Source organism: Dreissena polymorpha, chromosome 13 (assembly GCF_020536995.1).
Source record: "Dreissena polymorpha isolate Duluth1 chromosome 13, UMN_Dpol_1.0, whole genome shotgun sequence".
Lineage (NCBI taxonomy): Eukaryota > Metazoa > Mollusca > Bivalvia > Myida > Dreissenidae > Dreissena > Dreissena polymorpha.
In genome coordinates, this window is record NC_068367.1 from 61,587,455 (window position 1) to 61,611,967 (window position 24,513).

Genomic DNA, 24,513 nt, shown 5'->3' on the forward strand with positions numbered 1-24,513 from the left:
CGTTGTCAATACAGCAAGATTTTTTTAAACCAGTCTCTTTTTTTTTATAATCATTTAGCATTTTTGCTCAGAGCTGCAACTACTCTATACATCTTTTCATTCTATGCCTCATTCTTGAACCAAAACAAATATAATAATAACTGATTGCTTGAAATGCAAATGATCCGAAGAAAAACTTCACTTAATGATGAAAAGAAGCGCAAATAGTTTCAAAGTAAAATCATCAGTATCTCCTACAAAAAAATGTGCAAAAACCATCAGCATCATCACATTTTGGGAAATGCCTATGTGTTGAAAGTATGCTTTCAAAGGAAATTCATTGTTTTTCTTCTAAAACACTCACAATCCGTAGTTTTGATTCCCATCCAAGTAATTTAGCTATACTTTATACATAATTGCTAGGAGCGTCATGTTAATTGACGAAAATGATGCACAAAACATGCATCTATACATTCATAATTACAAATACTCTCCCGTAATTCATTCGGCAAATGCAAAACTGTCCAGGTTTTTTAATGCACTTCATTAGAAAGAGACTTATTTGTATGGATATATAATGTATTATTAGTAAAAGAAGAAAAATAGAAGAGAACAGTTCACACATCAACTTGGATCACAGCCCAAAAAAGTCACATTAACAACAATATTTAAAAGGTCACTGTGCATATTGGATAAGGTGTCTGGATAAGGACCATAGGTCAGGGTTTCAATCCTCACTGTGTGTGTGTGGGTGGGGGGGGAGTTGCTTCACTCTCCTTTAAAGACACCAAGATTACAGTGATATTTTTACAAATTTTCTCATCTGAGTCCTGGGACTCGAATACTTGCAAATCTATGAGTCCCCGTATTGAAAGAATGAGTCCAAATATTAAACAATATTATTTTTTGAGAAATTTCAATACATTTTTGGGACTCACATAATTCGAAACTTTGCATCCCCAGAGGTTTTTGTGAGCCCAGGACGCAGGACTCGCAGGTAAAAAAGTCACTGCAAGCACTCTTTCTACCCAGGAAATGGACTCAGTCTCAATAAGCCTAGGGCTTTTGATTCAATCGAGGTAAAATAAATAGGGTTATACTAAAAACAATATTTCACATGATTATTCTTTCAGTTTCAGACCAAAAACTCAGATATCTGCAGTGAGATTAATGTCATAAAATGGTCTGGAGATGGAGAAAAAATGGAAATAAATCATATGTAAGACAAAACAGTCATAAATCCTATATATTTACGCCAATGCTCGTGTTTAACCCTTTACCACTTAGATATGTATTTTTAGGCATTCGTAGTCCCTTAGAAAGTAATTTTTAATTTAAGAGCTTTCTTAATTACTAGATTCAGGTTGTTAGGGCTTCATCAGTTACTCGCAGGCTGGTTTTATGCTGTTTGCACATAGCCATTTTCGCTTTGCTTTTGAGTTGGGAAAGGGTTAAGATGCAGACTTTCAAATGCAAATTGAAGTATTTTTTTTGCGGTAAAATATACTTCTTTACAATACAGAGATTCCAGATAAAAAAGTTTATGTTGAAACTTAAGGTACTTTATACAACAATACATACACATAGGTATATAATAATCCTTATTAACATAATTAACATAAAATAGCAATCATGACTTGAGTTTCAAACATTCCAAATCTGTAAAAGAGCCTGATATATTGAGGTGCAAGCCATATGCGGCTAGCATGGTCCCTGACAAGTCAGAGCAGGTCTGACTGGGAGCTTAGACACTTTCCCCTATAATGTCACCCAAGGCTTTGTGGGGTCATAAGAAGGTCATAAGCAGACAGTGTAGCTCCTGGCCAGGCGGCAAAATTAAGTGCAGGCAGGGCTTGAACTATTCTGGTCGCCTAAAACTTGTTTTAGCAAATGTAATAATTACATTAAGAGCATATTACATACAAGAAAATTTACATGCATATGCTCTTATAGAAATTTTCAAAAATGTATTTATATTACTTAAGATTTGTTGTATACATGATTCATATCTCTGATTACAAAACATTATTGTGTAACTTTGCATTTTTATATATGCATTTGTTTGCAATCTTAACCCATTTATGCCTAGCGTGTAGTAAAAAGGCCTTGGCAAACAGCTTTGACCCAGATGAGACGCCGCATGATGCAGCGTCTCATCAGGGTCTGCGCTGTTTGCTTACAGGAATTTCTGTAAGAATTATTCTAAATATAGAAATAAATATACTAGAAATCCCTAATTTTTGAAATAAATTGATCCAATTTAGAAGGATGGGAGAGTCCACTAGGCATAAATGGGTTAAAATAAATTGTGTTGAAAAAAAATAAAACAAACTATTTTGGTCGCATGACACACTTCATATTACTAGTGCCATAATACTTATCCTTGTAAAAAGTTCTTGCCATTTCTCATGACTTAACTCTCATTCAACAAGGTCAAGAGGGCAAGAGTGGCACTAAAGTGCTCACCTGAGTACAGGGAACACCCATTGTCCAAGACCTTGTGGCCTGGTTTTATTTTACTACACTTACCTGATATTCAATCAATGCTTTGATATTGTCAAAATAAACATTCTGACCATGTTTTCTCAAGATTGAGTCATACATGTGTCTTGTCAAGTGGAAATAAGGTTTTATCTAAGATCTGACCTTACGACCTAGCTTTTTGGATTGAAACTTGGTCTAGATATTGTCAGGATCCACACTTTGATCAAGTGTCATCAAGTATGAAACATGAATGTGATTTTTAGAGAGGTAACAAGTTTTTTTTAAGGTTGTATAAGAAGACCTAGTTTTTGGATCCACATATTAAACCTTTGGTTCGGTATTGTCTGGATAAACTTTATGAAAAAGTTTTATGAAAATTACGTCATAAATGTGGCTTCTTATATGGTAACAAGGTATTTTTACATTTTGACAAGGTGACCTAGGATTTTGATGTGCATGTCCCCAATTCAAACTTGGTCTATTGTTCAGAAAAACATTGTGGCCAAATGTGATAAAGATTGATTTAAAAAGGTGGCCTTCAGAGCGTTGCGAAGATTTTTCTATGATTTGACCTCATGATTTTGTTTTGTGATGCACAATCAGACTTAAACTTGGCCTAGATATTGTCAAGATGAACATTTTGTGTTAGTTTCATCAAGATTGAGTCTTGTAGCATTTGGCTTTCACAGCAATATCAAGTTGTTTTTTATGATTTGACCTTGTGACCTAGTTTTTGGATGTCCCAGATTCAAAATTTGTCTAGTTATTATGAGGATGAACTTTCTGAATAGGTTTCCTTAAGAATCCTAAATGTGACCTCTAGAGTGGTAACAAGGCTTTTCTAAGAGTTACTTGGTGACCTAGCTGTTGGAAGCATGTGACCCAGGTATGAACTAGGCCTAGATATTATCATGATAACCATTCTAACCAAGTTTCATCAAGATTGAATGAACAATGAGGCCTCTAGATTGGTGACCAGGTAAAAGTTGATGAATGCACAACTCAAAACACACACAATGCCTGATTTAAATGTGCTCACCATGAACATGAAATGCTCAGGTGATTGTAACCCTTTACCCCTTATCCATGCACTTTTTATATGTTTGTAGTCCCTTAAAAAATCTAATTAAATTCAAAATCTTCTTTACTATAATCAAGTTTAAAAGGCTTCATTTCCATCCTTAAAGGCCCAGTCTCACTATGATGCCATTGGAGCCCAAGTGCGTGATCCAGGATCTACCTGAATGAACCGAGGCTCTACCCGGATGAACCGGGGCTCAACCAGCGGCAACCAGGATGAACGGGGCTCCACCGGCAAAGTATAAAAATGTTTAATACCATTGGGATGAACAGGGAGTCACCAGGAAGGACTGGCAACGATAGGGGCAGCACCTGGAACAATCGGGATGGCACCGTAGCTCCAACGAGGCCCATAAGGCTAAGGCAACGCCCTTGTTGTCGCCGGTGGAGCCCCGATGAATGCCCGCAGAGTCCCAGTATAGCTACGGTACATCGGTAAACCCGCGCTCTGCCAGAATGCCAAAGGCATTCATCGGGGCTCTGCTCGGCATGTCTGGCGACGACCAAGGTTAAACTGGGGCATTGTCGTAGCTCTGCCAGAGTATGATGCCGGTGAGTGCTGGTGGAGTTACAGTATACTGGGGCTCTTCCAGCTTTCCCCGGGGCTCCATCAGGGCATTACCAGCGACAACCGTGGTCCATCCGGGGCTACACCAAGATAAACCGTAGCTAGTCAGGGGTTGACCAGGACTCTGCCGGGTTGTTGACCGGCTTCAACCGGGGCGTCACCAGGAAATAGTGTGACCGCTTTAAAAAAATTCTACACATCATCCCGCTTCTCGCCAGGTGACCGGCGTTAGCAAACTGGGATGGACCGGCAGGCCTTTTTACTGCCTATCTCACGGGTCCAATATTCGGACCCAATCCCAATGCCAAATATAGATGTTTTTTCCCAATTATCAAAAAACATTCCCAATTTCCGACCGAAATAATCAAGTCGAAAAATGCGTTTACCGTGTTTTAATAATAATTTTGCGAACTTGAGACTTCAGACAAAATGGCTGCCGCTTGTGTCTATGCATTTTTTAAGACACATTTACGGTCATTTTCGATCAGAATTAGCTTTTAAATATTGAAGTGCAGTGGATTATTCAGAATTATCAGGTATGTATACAACAAGTGATAAACATGTGTTCGCATTAATTATTATAAATTGGTTGAGAATTGATATTGATGGTCCGAGGTGAAAAAATGTGGACTAGTTTTACTTTCAACGTTACATCAGACATTATAGTAAGTTCCACAAATTAAAGATCCAATGAAAATGTCCAATAAAAAAAAAACACCACTGAATTTTATGTCAACAAATTCAAATGATTCCACAATAGCATATGCAACATTTACCAGTTGGAATCATACTTTCTTTTGACAGGAATATTACTTCAAATAAACAGTCTATTAAGACTGCAAAAAGTAATTTTATACTTCAGAAAAGTTATGTTTTTATTCTACAATTTTACCCCACAACTGAAATATGTGGTATTTATGTACTCTAAATAAAGAAATAACATGTTGTACATTAAATCTACATCGTGACATCAAAATATGTTTCAAATATTTTATGTGTTTTTTTTATTTAGTAGAATACCTGTTAAATATACACTCACATTACCAAACATACACAGATAAACTTTTGAACCTGATTTTTCATAACAGACTTTAAATTTCGCATTACCCCAGTACTAAACTTAAAAATAATGCAATAATCTAATTCAATAATCGGAAACCTTATCTTAGAATCAAATTCTTGTCTGTAATGAAACATACTTAAGATACCATGGAATCAGAAACAAGAGGGCAATGATGGCCCTGTATCGCTCCACTGTTTTTCTTTGCGAAAAAAACGTGTAATGCGCATGGGTTGAAATGTACTCAAGCATGTGACTTTCTCTTTCTGTCCCTCGTCCCACTGGGCGCATAAAGTTGGAAGGGTGAGCATTTTTATATATGGAAAAAGTTACTACCGTGTTAACTAAACAGACAAAAAAGCACGGGAATTGTTGCACAGGTCCTTTGCTTATAACGTAGGTACATTTATCTCTCCAAAAGATATTGTCGTTCTTTCTATTTCACATATTTTTAGATGCTGAAGATCAAATCTACCCATTTGATTTGAAACAGATTCACAAGACCCATAGGAATCAAAATGCCTTAACCCTTTACCAAACGACACATTTTGGACTTTCCCAATTTGAAAGAGGTTGCAGACGTCAATTGAATTAAAATGGAATATGAAGGAAATGATCAGGTAGGGTAGAAATAATTGTGATAAAAGGAGAAATTGCTCATCAACCCACACATCCCTAAGACCAACAGGCCTGAGAATATTATGATAATCTAAAGATTATTTCTTTATATTTATAAATGTATTTAATTAAGTAATACATTTGACTTCTAAGATCAATTCATAACTTGAATTAAGAAAATTATAAAATGGTCAGAAATATACATGGATTGTTGAGCAATTGACAATCATTTCAACAATTCACAATCAGTCACTATTCACAAATGGAACAATGAATCATTAGTTATTAAAAAGCAGCATATACGATAGTTTAGAACATTGCACTTCATTAATTTCAACACCTTCTCTTGGATACAAAGTTTGTGTTTACCGTGCAGTATCATATATTGATTTTCCTTGAAATAATTATGTTCATGGAAGTATTGTTTTTAAAATCAATAATTTATTATTAAACTGGTTTTAACACTACAAAAAAGACATGAAATTAACATGTCATCCAAAATATTTTCATCCGGATATATGGTCACTTTCGACATATTTAAATAAAACCCGACTTTTTTCAGTTTATAAGAAAAACATTCATAACACATGTTCTTACTTCAATGCCTTTGTAAGCAGTCACCATCTGACCTAAAATGGCACTAAATGACAGGGTTTTATCTCATGTTTACAAGATGTTGATGTTGTTGTTGGTCACAGCCAAACGGCCGCAGTAATCTCCACTGGTAAACGTCATATGTTCAGTTTTGTGACCCCCGGGGCCGGGTCAAATTTGAGCCCAGGGGAATAATTTAAACAAATTTGGTAGAGGACTATTAGATATCACTACATACCAAATTTCGTAGCCCTAGGCTCTATAATTAAGAACAAGAAGATTTTTAAAGTTTGCACAAAATAGGCCTTATTTAAGCATATGTTCATTTGTGTGACCCCTGGGGCAAGGTCAAATTTGTTCCTAGGGGCATAATTTGAACAAACTAAGTAGAGAACTATTAGATGTCACTACCTACCGAATTTGGTAGAAATAGGCCCAATGGTTATGGACAAGATTTTTATAGTTTGCACAAAATGGGCCCAATATAAGCATATGTTCAATTTTGTGACCCCTGGGGAATGGTCAAATTTGATCCCAGGGGCTTAATTTGAACAAACTTGGTAGAGGACTATAAGATGTTATTACATACCAAATTTGGTAGCCCTATGCCATACAGTTATGGACAAGAAGATTTTTTAAGTTTCCACAAAATAGGCCTTATATAAGCAAATTTTTGATTTTTTGACCCCCCAGGGCAGGGTCAAATTTGACCCCAGGGGCATAATTTGAACAAACTTGGTAGAGGACTATTAGATGTCACTACATACCAAATTTGGTAGCCCTAGGCCCAATGGTTATGGACGAGAAGATTTTTAAAGTTTTCACAAAATAGGCCTTATATAAGCAAATTTTCAATTTTTTGACCCCCCGGGGCAAGGTCAAATTTGACCCCAGGGGCATAATTTGAACAAACTTGGTAGAGGACTATAAGATGTCACTACATACCAAATTTGGTAGCCCTTGGCCCAATGGTTATGGACAAGAAGATTTTAAAGTTTACACAAAATAGGCCTTATATAAGCAAATGTTCAATTTTTTGACCTCCCGGGGCAGGGTCAAATTTGACCCCAGGGGCATAATTTGAACAAACTTGACATTGGACAATAAGATGTCACTACATACCAAATTTGGTAGCCCTAGGCCCAATGGTTATGGACAAGAAGATTTTTAAAGTTTGCACAAAATAGGCCTTATATAAGCAAATTAAAAAAAAATTAATCCCCCGGGGCAGGGTCAAATTTGACACCAGGGGCATAATTTGAACAAACTTGGTAGAGGACTATAAGATGTCACTACATACCAAATTTGGTAGCCCTAGGCCCAATGGTTATGGACAAGAAGATTTTTAAAGCTTGCACAAAATAGGCCTTATATAAGCAAATTTTCAATGTTTTGACCCCCCCGGGGCAGGGTAAAATTTAACCCCAGGGGCATAATTTGAGCAAACTTGGTAGAGGACTATAAGATATCACTACACACCAAATTTAGTAGCCCTAGGCTCTATAATTATGAACAAGAAGATTTTTAAAGTTTGCACAAAATAGGCCTTATATAAGCAAATTTTCAATTTTTTGACCCCCCGGGGCAGGGTCAAATTTGACCCCAGGGGCATAATTTGAACAAACTTGGTAGAGGACTATAAGATGTCAATACATACCAAATTTGGTAGCCCTAGGCCTAATGGTTATAGACAAGAAGATTTATAAAGTTTGCACAAAAAAGGCCTTATATAAGCAAATTTTCAATTGTTTGACCCCCCGGGGCAGGGTCAAATTTGACCCCAGGGGCATTTTTTTGAACAAATTTGAAAGAGGTTCACCACAGGAACATTCCTGAGAAATTTCATCAGATTTGGACGAGTAGTTTAGGACAAGAAGATGTTTAAAGAAAAAGTTAATGCACACACGCATGCACGGACGCACACACAACGGACAAAGGACCATGACATAAGCCCCGCTGGCCTTTGGCCAGTGGAGCTAAAAAGGTGAGCCGGCTAGGCTATGCTGTATAGCAGAAATTACATTTCTGTTGTTTCCAATCCTCTCTCTTGGTTTCTAAATGCTGATGCTGGTATCTATTTTTTCCTTTTCCATAATAGCAGACAAAAATAACATTAATTACACCATGTTAGGGGTATATCATCATAATAAATTATCCTAAACCCTTTAACAAGTTTTTCACTTTTCATTGGTCAATAATGTTTTTGTAAAGTTGAAGCAATTTTACTCAGTCCTTCAAAGGACAGGAAAAAAACAATATTTTATTTATGGCCCATCATTCTGTTTCATAACAGCATGGCAACTAATCATCAATTATCAGCTAATCTTCCCACCTGGCAAACAGAAACACTGCAGCTGCAACATTGCTGACAGCATGGATTAAGCATTCAAATATCAAACCTACTGCCTAATGGCACTGACATGCATTTATTGCATATCAATAATGCTGCAGATTGACATTAACAAGCAATTTTTTTCAATTGATATCCCCTGCCAAATAAATTTGTTTATGGATGTGCGAAAATCCCTTGATAAACGATATAATCCTAAAACAAACATTTTTGTCAAGTGTCGGGTAATTATTTGTATGCATTGCAATTCTCCTAATTGATATTTTTACACCCATGAAGTTTCATGTTGAAATCTTGTAGCCTATTTGAGATAGAGCCCTGCAAAGTAACATCATATAAAAAACAACGAAGGGCAATAACTCTAATTTAAGAATGCATAGGGTTATGGTTCTTATCTTATCGATACCAATACACCCATTTAGTTTCATGTTGAATTTGTTACGGACAGACGGACTGACCAAATGACGGACAACGCCAATCCTATAATCCTCCGCCTTTGGGGGGGGGGGGGGGGGGGGATAAAAGAGTCAGTGTATTGTAATTAGGTCTCGGGCAAAAGTGCAGTCTGCACAGGCTAATCAGAGTTTACACTGTCCGCCTAAAATGGATTTTCACTAAGAAGAGACTTCCATTTAGTGAAAAAATACCATACAAGTGGAAAGTGTCCTCCCTGATTTGCCTGTTCCAACTGCACAAGCTAATCAGGGACAAAAAATTATGAACTTGCATTAAGCCCCGTTATCCCAGATCAAGACTCATGTGGATTGGGTTCAATTAAGATTGACATAAGAATAGCATTTCTACAAACTTGCTGCAGGCAATGAACATTTTGGGATGGCAGACACATGTGCAAAGACTGCAGCTGTGAATGACTGCCAGTGAGAATTACTTCAGACATGCTGTTTGTTTCATGCTTGGGAACACCATCACAGAGACAAATGAACAGTAAAAATGGTCCAATATTGTGTCAGACTAACCTACACAATAATGTACACATAAATGCATGAAGCCTGATGGCTGTCTGGGATAACCAGGCTAAATTAATTTGCGTAAAATGTCATCCCAAATAAGCTTGTACAGTCTGCACAGGCTAATGGGGAATACACTTGAAGCCTTAACTGGATTTTTGCTAAGAAAGGTTCCTAAAATCGAAATAACAGCCGAGTGTGTTATCCCTGATTAGCCTGTGTGGACTGCACAGGCTAATCTGGGACAACACATTGTGCACATGCATTTAGCCCCTTTTGCCTTTTGCACATCTTATCCACTGAGTATGGCAGCTGCATCAAAGAAATATTGTAACAGTAATTTTTAAAGCAAGCATACTTACAATTTTTTTCCTTTTTTTATTGCAATATTTTTTAATTTGTTGGATTTAAATCCTATGAATGTATGATGAAGGTTGATGATGATAATGATTGCTGATGATTGATTGATGCCGATGATTGATTGATGATAATGATGGTGATTGATGGAGATGATTGATTATGCTGATTGATTGATGAAGAGGATGATAATTGATGATGATGAGAATCGGTTTACGTTTATGTTTATGATGATTGATGATGGAAATGCTTGATTGATGATGATGATGATGATAATAATTGATTGATTTTAATGATGATAATTGATTGATGTTGTTGATGATTGATGATGATAATGATGATTGATTGATGATGATAATGTCATAAGACATTAATTCAAGTCAAGTTCACACAAAAAATATTGCTGTGGAGCAAAAATCAGCAATTGATGGTAACAGTGAATGGTAAATAATGTTTGTGCTATTGCAGCTAAAAAAGACTTCATTTCAACCAGACAATTTTGCCAACATCATTCCATCCAGACAAACTTAAATGTTCACTTAAAATTAAACAGCTTTTTTATCCATTAAGACTATTAAAGCAATCCAAGATACAGAGGACAATCAAAGAATGACAACATACCATCTTAACATTAAGAAACAAGGTGTGTGTGATTCCTCAGGATGTCCGACTTGTTCATTTTATCACTGGTTTTTGAACCATTACACTGGTTGGATTTTCTGGTCAACTTTTAAGTGACAAGTACAATATCAACAGGGATAGAAACTAACCTTTTTACTGTAGATTTTTGAAGAAAAGAGATCAGAAAATATTATAGCATTTATGTCATGACACAATGCAGCATGCCCTTTTAAGAAACATTAATCTTCTTGCTTTTTAAAAACAAACTGATGTAAAAAAAAAAGTGTGGGGAAAACTGTTTCAAGCTCTTTTAAAAAGCGAGTTGCCTGAACATTTTGAAATTTACTTGCCTGGACCTAATTCTTAACCATGCATACAGGAAAACATGAATTTCTATCCCTGATTGATGCCAAAAACTAGTCTTTCCATGGTGGAAACAAAATCATTTTATACCTGAATCATTGATAAATTAGACAAGGTAATAACAGCTAAATCAAAAGATTTAAATGAGGTGTTTGTTTTAGTACAGTTACTGAACTCAACTAACTTTGGACTTGGCATTTTTTCTCATTAAAAAATGTATTACCTGTAGTCATGCCATAACAAAGATCTATCAATAAACAGTTTGTTTTCTTTTACTGTATCTATAGCACTCATAATGCTCATATTGATCTATGACTTGTACAGTTATTGTAACCATCTTTTATGCAAAAGGGCAATCATTATTATCCCCACGCTTTTTGAAAAGCGTGGGGATATTGTGGTTATCTCCGCTGTCTGTCCGTCCTGGCCACTATCTCCTCCTACACTATAAGCACTAGAACCTTGAAACTTACAAACATGGTAGCTATGAGCATATGTGTCACCCTGCACTATTTGGAATTCTGATCAGACCCCTGGGTCAAAAGTTATGGGGGTTGGGGTGGGGCCAGGTCAGAGATTTTCACTCTTTTTTTAGGTTATTTTACATGAACTTCTTCATTTCTACACCTATTTACTTCAAATTGATACTGAACTACTCTTATGACAATACAGTCAATCTCAACTATGCATGGCCCCATTACCAACCCTGGGGTGCCCCGCCCACATAGACCACACCCACCCAAAATTGCCTTTTATTATAATTTCTTCATTTCTACAACGATTCACTTCAAATTGAAACTGAACCTCTCTTATGACAATACAGTCAATCTCAACTATGCATGGCCCCATTACAAACCCTAGGGTGCCCCGCCCACATAGACCACACCCACCCAAAATTGCCTTTTACTATAATTTCTTAATTTCTACACCGATTCACTTCAAATTGATACTGAACTTCTCTTATGACAATACGGTCAATCTCAACTATGCATGGCCCCATTACCAACCCTGGGGCGCCCCGCCCACTGCACCACACCCACCCAAAATTGCCTTTTACTATAATTTCTTCATTTCTACACAGATTCACTTCAAATTCATACTGAACTTCTCTTATGACAATACGGTCAATCTCAACTATGCATGGCCCCATTACCAACCCTGTGGCGCATTGCCCACATAGGCCACACCCACCCAAAATTGCCTTTTACTATAATTTCTTCATTTCTACACCGATTCACTTTTAATTGATACTGAACTTCTCTTATGACACTACAGTCAATCTCAACTATGCATGGCCCCATTACCAACCCTGGGGCGCCCCGCCCACATAGGCCACATCCACCCAAAATTGCCCTTTACTAGAACTTCTTCATTTCTTCACCAATTCACTTCTTATTGATACTGAACTTCTCTTATGACAATACGGTCAATCTCAACTATGAATGGCCCCATTACCAACCCTGGGATGCCCCTGGGTCAAACATGCGGTGTGGCGGCCTTTGCCGCGTCATTTCTAGTATATATAATATATTCAAAATGTCAATTTGTAGCAAAATATGTCAGAATTTACCGCATCTACCACACAAAATATGGAAAAGCAATATTTACTTGCATTCAAGTACATTACCCTGAGGATACAAGCGATTCTCAAAAAGCTTTACCCTTTGCATGCTGGGAAATTTGTTGTCTGCTAAAATGTCATCTGCTGAATTGATAAAATTAGCATTTTCTTCGTGTTTTTTTCAAAGAATACTATAAGAATAGCAAACAGTTTGGATCCATATGAGACGCCACAAAATGTGGCGTCTCATCATGATCCAAACTGTTTGCAAAAGCCTTTAAAATTCGGTTCCAGCACTGAAAGAGTTAAAATAGTCAAACCATTTTCTATCACGTTAGGGACAAAAATGTGTTCATGTCAAACACATTGTGTTATTAGACAGTGATCAGGACTCACATTTAGTCAGCATTCAGGCTCAAATAAGCTAAAATACGAAAGCAGGATACTTTATCTAGAGAAATAATTAAGTTAAAACGATAAACTACGACAGAGATGACCAACAATTGACCAAAAATACAAAGATCTTAAACTAATTAAAACTTGCCATAATAAAGTCTTTTAATCTTATTGCTCAATTATGATGATGAGAGACAATCAAAGACTACAACATTAATGCTTGCCTTAATTATTGGGCCCAAGGCTCACTTGAGCAAACAATATACACAGCAAATCATTCATGGATGATTCAATTTACATAAACGTTTGGGCCATGCCTTACAAAATGGGGTTTAATGCATGTGCCCAAAGTGTCGTCCCTGATTAACCTGTGTGAGATCTGGTTGACCTCCCCCAAACATCGAGGGATAAACGGTCATCTTTTTCCTTTAGTTGCTTTTAACTCTTTCAGTGCGGGAACCGAATTTTGAAGGCCTTTGCAAACAGTTTGGATCCAGATGAGAAGCCACAGAATGTGGCGTCTCATCAGGATCCAAACGGTTTGCTATTCTGATAGTATTCTTTGAAAAAAACACGAAGAAAATGCTAATTTTAGAAATTCTGCAGACAACATTTTAGCAGACGACAAATTTCCCAGCATGCAAAGGGTTAACACAGTCTGTAAATGCTAATCAGGGAAGTCACTTTCCATCTCAACATGGATTTTCGTTTAGAAGAGATTTCCTTTTTACAAAACATTCCATACAAGCGGAGACTTCACAGGCTAATCTGGGATGACACTTTGCGCACATTTATTAAACCCCATTTTACCAAAGCGGGGATCATTTAGAGTGCATTGTAACCATTACATAGCAGAATGTTACCTGTGTGGGCTGTGTTGTGTAGCTGCCATAAGCAGTCACGGGATCTGGTTGACTTCCCCCAAACATGGTGGGATGACTTTCAATAGTCTTCTCTTTTCTAAGGAAGTCTGAAGCCTGGCTGGAGTAGGTTTTATAACTCAGGTTTCAAATCTTTTCACTGTGTAAAACAAAAATGTTAAAATGTCAGTATTGTAAACTGGGAATATGCAGGGGTGGCGAAATCTCAAAAAACTATACTTGTCCACGGGCAACCATTTAGGAAATTTAACTTGTCCGTTGCTGAACTACACTTGTCCGTTAATGTTTATATAAATTATAAACGCATTTATTGATTAATGGAGGTGGACTGCTCAAAGCTTCGGGTTTCTGCTCCGTTGTTGAAGATTTAAAAAAACTAAATGTTCCATTTTTACCATTAAAGTCGTCTTAAATAACAAGGTAGACCGTGTTTTGATTGTCTTACTTTGATACTTTTTATTTCCGTCTGATTGTAAAAATAAAGAAACCAGTCTGTACACTGTCTTAACAGTCGGGCCGAATGTTTAAAATGCGGCATGCTCCTGGTCTCTTATAGAATAAGGGAGATCACTGCGCAGGAGAGTGCCCGTATTTTAGCTTGATTGCTCCGCAAATAGCACTGACAATGTAATCGCATGTCAACTTACGGTTTTGTAAAACTTAATTACGGCTTTAATACAATGTATTTTTTTGTATACCTGGACCCGACTTTTAAAAAACTTGTTGTCCACGGACAACTTAATTGAAAAAAATCAGTTGCCCAGACAAGCAAATGTACGACTCGGGCAACTCAGACATTTGATTTCGCCACCCCTGATATAATGTTAAAACTTGATGAATTGCTGTCCTTTTATCTTAAGAAAACTGATAAAAACCGTTAACTGATAACATATAGAGTATGAATATAAAAAAGATTTTATTTATATTAAACAACAACAGTTAAAACAACAGTTTGAGGTCGCCATGGCATAGTGGATATGGTGTCCATCTTAGGATTGGAATGTCACAGGTTCGAACCCCACTGAGAGCGTTCCTTTGATCAACCTCCCAAAAACACCAAGTACTGGTTCTTCCCAGGAAACGAACTTGAGAGCGTTTCAACAAGCCTTAGGCTTTCTATGCAATCGAGCTAAAATAAATAAGTTTAAACTAAACAACTTTTACATATTGCTGTCACTATATACACTGCCTTATTGTAAGACTTTGCAAGACAACAATGCTAATCCAACTGTAATTTTCCAAATGATAAAAAATTATATTATACAAAATAATATTTACAGCAGTAGAACTATGGGTAGAAATTCTGTAAGAAGAGAAGTAATCCAATATTCGGTTGAAAACTTGTCAATTGAGAGTTGTATTTCTTTGTACGCAATTTAACTTTTTATTACATGATCTGACATCCTTTATAATACCTGGTAAGATATTTTCATTCATGTTGAACTTGATCAATATGGTTATTGCATGTGCTCCGTTGAACTTAATATCATGCAAAAAAGTCATTTTAATAAGAATCTAAATTTAACTTCTAACTGCAGTCTGAAGAAAAACATAAAGACATATTGTTGTATGTTGTTTTCATATTTTTAGTACATTAATCATAAAACATACATCATACATACAATATGATAACTGGTATGTAGAATGGACAGAAAAAAAAAGATTTGCTGATGAACAAACATCTTCAACAAAAGTATTGAATAGATCACGTAAAAAATTGCACAATTTCAATCACCCTCTTTACTTTTAAAGCATTGTAGATGCTATGTTCTTTAGTGCAGATGTTGAACAAATATGGCTTGTTTCTCGGAATATTTGGACATAAAGAATTCATCCATTTGTGTCCAGTTTACTCGGATTACATTTGTGTAATTAGTGCACCAATTGAAATTGTACAAAGTGTTTCTAAAAAAATGTTTAAAATTCAATCCTATACTTTCACTTGATGTTCTACTTATTGAACATTTCAGGTCGTGAAATTCTTATTTGTAACTTTTGATGTCAAGTTTTTTGTGTGTTAAGTTTATCTTCCATTCAACATACACAAAAACAACTGAATTTAGATAAAAAAAAAACCATCATGCTTAATTCGCTGACAACCAAAACATGTTTATAACAGCCATACGTTTTAGGTCTATCATGTACATTCTATTCACAAAAAACCTTCAATACATTTTGTTTAATGTCTTTTCTAAGATATGAATTTACTTACACAAGAAATTAATTATTCTAAATAACACATATTCTGATAACACATGACACATTTGCAAACATGTTTTCATAATGAAACAACTTGTGCTAGAATTTGACCTGGGTGGTCTCATGCGTCTTCTTGTGTGTCCAAGTTTTAGTTATTCGATTGTGAAACCACTATTGTATAACTAAAAACAAGCGATGTGTTTGTGAAACACTGTGTCGCCATATATTTGAACTTTGACCTTGAAGGATGACCTTTACCTTTCACCACTCAAAACTTGCAGCTCCATGAGATACACATGCATGCCAAATATCAAGTTGCTATGTTCAATATTGCAAAAGTGTACATTAATTAAGCGATTTTGACCCATATATTTGACCTTTGACCTTGAAGGATGACCTCGACCTTTCACCACTCAAAATGTGCAGCGCCATGAGATACACATGCATGCCAAATATGAAGTTGCTATCTTCAATATTGCAAAAGTTATAGCAAAATGTTAAAGCTGGAGCAAACAAACACACAAACCAACCAACAGACAGGGCAAAAACAATATGTTGTAACAATAACACTATAGTGGTGGGGGACATAAAAAAAGTTGTAGCTTTAACGTACTGCAATTAACCATGCATTGTACTGCCTATCAAACTACACAGAAGTTTTCAAATGTCTCAGTAGCATAATTATTGTTTGTGTGTGGTAATTATGATTTATTTAGTAGTTTCAATGTTTAATTGTAGGAAGAAATATATAAAGCTGACCTAAAAATTGCATAATCATCCAACCACTGCCCTGGCCGGACAGCCCTTTTTATCTTAATAAATGCTAAGCCTTTAAATACCATCATCAATAACAGTAGGTTCAGGTATATAATAATTACAAGCTGATTGGGGTATTATAAAAAATTTATAACATTGTCTTTTTTTTTTCCCCTAACTATTTTAGATGTACATATGATATGATTGAACAATCAACATGATGAACAAATACAAAATAAAGTTTAACCCTTTGCATGCTGGGAAATTTGTCGTCTGCTAAAATGTCGTCTGCTAAATTTCAAAAATTAGCATTTTCTTCGATTTTTTTCAAAGAATACTATCAGAATAGCAAACAGTTTGGATCCTGATGAGACGCCACGTTCTGTGGCGTCTCATCTGGATCCAAACTGTTTGCAAAGGCCTTCAAAATCCGGTTCCAGCACTCAAAGGGTTAATAATGCCAATAACTATAATCATTATATAAAAGATGATGCATTCAATAAATGTGGACAGTGGAAGATTTGTCAGTATTGATTCATGGGTCCATTTGAAAAGTTTTCAACATGTTACCGGTGAACGGACGGAAAAACTGACAGCCGAAGCCTCAGATGACTTGTGGCATCTGCAGATGCTAGGGGCATACAAATACATGATTTCTTCTATATTGTTGCAGGCATTAACAAATTAAAGAACAACACTTCACGCCAAAACCTTAAACAACAACAAAAGGTTGAAACAATATGAATACAATATATTGAAACACTTCAAACAATAATAATGATATTTATTATTATAAAAAAATATATACTAAAATTATTTTATTTTATGCTTTACGGTGGTTTATAGAGAAATATCAGTGAATTAAAACTGATATTTCACTGTTTTAAACAGTGAAAAATAACAGTGAAAAATATCATTTTTTTTAAAACTGTTTTACTGTGAAATGACATCATTTTTTATGAAATGATGTCATAAATCCAGCGAAATTATCCAGTTAAACTCTTTAAAAATGTAAATAAACAGTTAAAAAGCATAAAATAAAAATAAAATTTGTTGGATTCCATGGAATAGCGATTTTATTTCACTCGTGATCATAAAAAAATTATATATTTTATATGATCACTCATTAAATGAAAACATTATTCCATCTAATCCTACAAATATCCTCTATATATTAACACATACCTGAAAGATGAACATAAATAATACAAAACAATCCAAGTATTAAAACCTTATGATGTTCATATGAAATTATCTACACAGTAATTTGTATCCAGGTATCCACCAGTTGTACATGATAAGAAATAATTTTTCAACTAATTACCATATAATTTAATTCATGGACATGAGAGTCACAAACCTGTCTCATACAAGCATCAACCAAATGCCCGCCTTACATTACAGTGAATTAGAATAATAAACATTGAATTGTAACATCTTCACAATCCCCCTTAACTCCTTTTCTTTCCACATGCATGAATTTAGCAATAATACTAGTTCAATTAACATGCATTACAAATTTTAAGACAATATCAGATAACATCAGATAAAAGACTGCATGAAAAGTCGAGGCAGAGAAAATAAGGAATTTAATCTCTGTCATAGCTGGTCCCCTAAGTTGAAAAACTGTCATATGTCGGAATGGTGTCTCATAATCGAATTGCTTGGAGCATTTGGCACTTTAAATGCCTCTATAACCGTGAATCTGTCCTTGCCCTGGTTTTTTATCACACAATTCAGTAGATGGCCCTGTATGTGAAGCCTTAACCCTTTCAGTGCTCGTACCGAATTTTGAAGGCCTTTGCAAACAGTTTGGATCCTGATGAGACGCCACAGAACGTGGCGTCTCATCAGGATCCAAACTGTTTGCTATTCTTTTAGTATTCTTTGAAAAAAATCAAAGAAAATGTTTTAAAAAAAATTAATTCAGCAGACGACATTTTAGCAGACAAATTTCCCAGCATGCAAAGGGTTAATGTACATCGGCACTGATATCTTTGATTGTGTTACTGGTAGTTGTAAAAATATACAAGTTTTATCATTTCATGGGAGTGGACATATTTATGTTAAATAGTAAGATGATATGCAAGTTAAATACTAAGATGATATGCAAGTATAATATTACAGTGTAGATGCGGTGGGGGGGGGGGGGGGGGCATGCATTGTACAAATGCAGTGTTTAATTGGTACTTATACGCACTCATTTATATTTTATAAAACATTTATATTAATTATATGAGAGTGAAATTATCAACTGGCACAATTGGTCATGATTCATTTAAGAGAACCAAAGAACATATATGAGAAATTATTTAGAAATCAAAGCGGGGTTAAGAAAAACAAGAGGGCCATGATCGCCCTGAATCACTCCACTGTTTTTTTTTTATGTGAAAATAGCGTGCAATGCGCGTGTGGTGAAATGTACTCAAGCATATGTGACTTTCTCTTTCTATCCCTCGTCCCACTGGACGCTTAAAGTTGGAAGGGTGAGCATTTTTATATATGGAAAACGTTACTACGGTGTTAACTAAACAGACTAAAAAGCCCGGGAATTGTCGCACAGGTCCTTTGCTTATAACGTAGGTACATTTATCTCTCCAAAAGATATTGTCCTTCTTTCTATTTCACATATTTTTAGATCAAATCTACGCATGTTCTACAAGATTAATGAAAGTTCCTTCATTCAATCATGAATCTTTTTCCAAAATTCCAAAAAGTGTTTGTAGGTTTCAAAGTTTCTGTTACTTATATAGTTCATGACATATGCAAAATACCTAATGACGTAGATCACCTAAGTAGTCCTTTACAATATTATTTCTCGTCTGCAATCTCTTTCAATTTGGGGCAGTCCAAAATGTGTTGTTTGGTAAAGGGTTAACATTTATGGATAGTTAACATGTTGGTCTACCTTTCACGCTCTACATGTATGCATTTATCTCTTATAATTAAAAAGTTATTCCAAGTGTATTTTGATAAACTTTTAGTTTGAGAAGAAAATAGTTTATTCATCCCATAATGAACAAGAAACCGTCTGAGACGGGTGATGCTCCCCAAAGTTTTTGTTTGTCACAATATTGCACTATATATATTTAGATAAAAGGAAAAGCCTTGAGGGGCATAACTTTGGACAAAATAATACGATGGATGTTTTAGCAACTTAAAAATTTCAAAGGGACATAACTCTCTAAATAAATCATCTAACCAGAACCCACAAATAACATGCGCATCTCCTCAAGGTAGTTAAGCTTCCCATAAAGTTTCATTGAATTCCAGTCAGTAGTTGGGGAGAAATAGCCCGGACAAGAATTGCACTATATGTACAGTTTATCGAATATTTCAACGGGCCATTATTCTGTGAAAAGTCATCCGACCATAACCGGCTGATAATATGCACATATCCTGTTGGTAGTGAAGCTTCCCATAAAGTTTCATTGAATTCCCGTAATAATATGCTGAGAAATAGCACTTTATGTACAGTTAATAGAAAATTTCAAAGGGCCATAACTCTGTGAAAAATCATCCGACCAGAACCGGCTGATAATATGCACATGTCCTCTTGGTAGTGAAGCTTCCCATAAAGTTTCATTGAATTCCAGTCATTAGTTGCTGAGAAATAGCCCGGACAAAAATTGTGCACTGACGGACAGACAGACGCACACACACACACAAGCACGGACAGACGAAGCGGCGACTATATGCTCCCCACAATTTTTTTGTCTCACCAGGGTCTGCGCTGTTTGCTTAAAGGAATTTCTGTAAGAAATATTCTAAATATAGAAATAAGTATACTAGAAATCCCTAATTTTGAAAATAATTTGATCCAATTTGAAGGATGGGCGAGTCCTCAAGGCATAAATGGGTTAATTGATAATTAAATGCACCTTATTTTAACATACTGTAAATGTCTCTTTTTATCTTTAAACTGTGATGAAAAAATATTTATCTCAGCATTCAAATGCATTTCTGTAAATAGACTTATTCATTAAATAAGAACTAATTTCATTCAGTACGACTTCTATGAAGTTAAATTTATTGGTTAAATGTGGAAACATAAGGCAGTGGATACAACAGTTATTGAGGAAAGTATTTCAGAAATGCACACCGTCAGATTGATGTAAGATGCAATATTGCCAGCAAGGTTTTGAAGGTGAAGAGCAATGTGCACAGATGATCAATTGATACAAACATTTCCATTATAATACTGCTCTTCACAATACACTGTAATTTTGTGCAGACATGAACATATGGGAACATTTCTTATAATTATGTTTTATCTGTCAAGAAAAACATGCCAATTGCCGGCAAAACAATTGTTATTGTGCTGCTTATAAAGGAATCACCAGCAAGGCTAAAGAAGTGTGTGTTGACATTTGTTGCAGGTCCTTCCAGAAACTGTCCAGCGCTGAATTCTAACTCACAATGAGTCCACAATCTTTGAGTCTACAAACACTTCTACAGCTGGGCCACAGCTGGGCCATTCAAACCAACCTGTTCTTAGCCTTAAGTCTAAGAATTTTAAGAATATTCTTTAAAATGTTCTTAGTTTTCTTTATTGTTGATTCTCAATTGAGCTGTGACCCCTCAAATGACACCATTTTTCATATTGAACATTGTGCATATGAAATAAGCATGATTAGTTTAGTTTAAACCTATTTATTTTAGCTCGATTGCATCGAAAGCCTCAGGCTTATTGAAACGCTAGAGTCCGCTTCCTTGGCCTGGAACCAGTAACTGCTGTCTTTGGGGGAGATCTAAACAACGCTCCCACAGCGGTGATTGAAGTCGTGATCTCCTGGTTACTAGGACTCCATATCCATTACACCACGGAGACCTTAAGCATCATTTGTATCAAGGATCTGTTAAAACTCTCAAGTAAGATTGGATAGGATTTAAACTTGGATTTAAGTCTATTCTTAACACTTAAGACTAAGAATGGTAGATGGTGAATATTGTGTTCCAGATCCAGCATTGTGTCAATCAAGATAAAAACAAGAGATGTGTTTGTCAGAAACACATTGACCCTATTGCGACGCTTTGAAGCAATATATTTCACATTTGAACTTGAAGGATGACCTTTACCTTTCACCAATCAAAATGTGCAGCTCCATGAGATACACATGCATGCCAAATATCAAGTTGCTATCTTCAATATTGCAAAAGTTATGACCAAGGTTAAAGTTTAGTGACAGACACACACATACAACGACAGACAGACAGGCCAAAAACAATATACCCCCGATCATTCGATCCGGGGGCATAAAAAGACTTCAATGAAATGAGCCTCCATCTGGGAAAAAGGGGTTTATGCATGTGTGTAAAGTATCGTCCCAAATTAGCCTGTGCAGTCCACAAAGGCGATGAGGGATTATACTTTTCGCTTTGAGGGAATTTTTTGTATGAAATCAATTCCTTTTTAAACTAATCCAGTTTAAGTGGAAAGTTTCGATTTAATGCACACACATTAGTCTCGGTTTCACCAGTGCAAGACTCAAATTATTTTACTTATTGGCCAATAAGAGTTGCCTCACCACTAAGTACCGGCCACTGAGATGACACCAGTTTCGTTTGTTGCGCAGTAAGTTATGGCTGGCCATGCCAACAATATGTCCAATACCGCTATACACCAGGCTGTCCTATCAACGTGGTTTAGCAACATTACTGATGAGACTTCAATTACAAACAAGGGCTGTTTGTAAAACATGCATGCCCCCCATATGGGCTCTCCGTTGTAGTGACAGCCATTGTGTGAATATGTTTTTTGTCACTGTGACCTTGACCTTTGACCTAGTGACCTGAAAATCAATAGGGGTCATCTGCCAGATATGATCAATGTACCTATGAAGTTTCATGATCCTAGCCATAAGCGTTCTTCAGTTATCATCCGGAAACCATTTTACTATTTCGGGTCACTGTGAACTTGACCTTTGACCTAGTGACCTAAAAATCGATAGGGGTCATCTGCGAGTCATGATCAATGTACCTATGAAGTTTCATGATCCTAGGCATAAGCGTTCTTGAGTTATCATCCGGAAACCATTTTACTATTTCGGGTCACCATGACCTTGACCTTTGACCTAGTGACCTCAAAATCAATAGGGGTCATCTGCAAGACATGATCAATGTACCTATGAAGTTTCATGATCATAGCCATTAGCGTTCTTGAGTTTTATCCGGAAACCATTTTACTATTTCAGGTCACCGTGACCTTGACCTTTGATATAGTGACCTGAAAATCAATAGGGGTCAACTGCGAGTCATGATCAATCTACCTATCAAGTTTCATGATCCTAGGCATAAGCGTTCTTGAGTTATCATCCGGAAACCATTTTATTATTTAGGGTCACCATGACCTTGAATTTTGACCTAGTGACCTGAAAATCTGAAAATCTGCGAGTCATGATCAATGTACCTATGAAGTTTAATGATCCAAGGCATAAGCGTTCTTGAGTTATCCTCCGGAAACCATTTTACTATCTCGGGTCACCGTGACCTTGACCTTTGACCTAGTGACCTCAAAATCAATAGGGGTCATATGCGAGTCATGATTAATGTACCTATGAAGTTTCATGATCCTAGGCCCAAGCGTTCTTGAGTTATCCGGAAACCACCTGGTGGACGGACCGACCGACATGTGCAAAGCAATATACCCCCTCTTCTTCGAAGGGGGGCATATAAAACAACACATTTCGACCTGTGTTTTAAGACACACTCTTTATAAATTTGAATGGGTTGTGGTCATTTCAAACTTGCGATATAAAAAGCTATGTTAAAAACTGAGTTGCGTCTAAGATTTTACAACAGCAAACAAATTCAGTGCCTTAAGTGCTTTGATTTTGAATATAGTTCAGAGTAAGAGGAAATTTTAAAACCTCTCCTCATCAAAATATCTTAAACAATGTATACAATTTAGTTCTTTGTTTACGATGTATTTGTTTCAAGTTAAGGTAGATCTTTAGCAAAAACAAGCTCATGAGTGGTTTAAATAATAATATTGTTTATTAATAATATTATGATCATAAACGCCACAATACACTCTAGGGAATAAAATATAGTCCAGCATTTTAAGCAAATGTTGGCCTTGTAAAAATCCAGTTTGAATACATTGAATTCTAACAAAACTTAATATAATTTTACAGTTGTAGAAAGAATATCAGCAATAAAACAAACCTTATTCTATATCTATTGATTTTCTCCCACCAATATATTCTGTATTCTACGATAAAATATCAAAAACATAGCATTTTCTGTTTTTGTGTTTTAGTTTATGTAGTAGAATAATTTCATTTTTTTTATGTCAACACAAATGTTTGGTCAACTTTGGTGCCCCCCATATGGGCTGTCAGTTGTAGTGGCAGCCATTGTGTGAATACGTTTTTTTGTCACTGTGACCTTGACCTTTGACCTAATGTAAGTTATCATCCGGAAAACCATTGTACTATTTCGAGTCACTGTGACCTTGACCTTTGACCTAGTGACCTGAAAATCAATAGGGGTCATCTGCCAGTCATGATCAAGGGGGAGTGAGAGGGGGTATAATGTGGGTTGTGGTAATTTATAAGATTTTAAAAAAAAAAATGGGGGGGGTTGGGGGGTGGGGGGGGGGGTTAATTTACTCAGCTGTTTGAAAAAAAAATATAACAAACCCCTATTTTTTATTGGTGGTTGGGGGGGGGGGGGG

The 24,513-nt window shown here is 36.1% G+C and overlaps 1 protein-coding gene across 1 annotated transcript in view; it reads right to left on the reverse strand.

Moving 5' to 3' along the window:
* The window catches only part of LOC127855678 (RNA-binding motif, single-stranded-interacting protein 2-like), a 202,759-nt gene extending 184,391 nt beyond the window's left edge, over window positions 1-18,368 (reverse strand). The window contains exons 1-2 of the mRNA XM_052391441.1: window positions 18,196-18,368; window positions 13,863-14,019 (exon numbers count right to left, since the gene is read on the reverse strand). Coding sequence (XP_052247401.1) covers window positions 13,863-13,928 — 66 coding nt within the window. The 5' untranslated portion in view covers window positions 13,929-14,019; window positions 18,196-18,368. The remainder of the gene's footprint in view (window positions 1-13,862; window positions 14,020-18,195) is intronic.
* Between the last annotated feature and the right edge of the window lie 6,145 nt (window positions 18,369-24,513).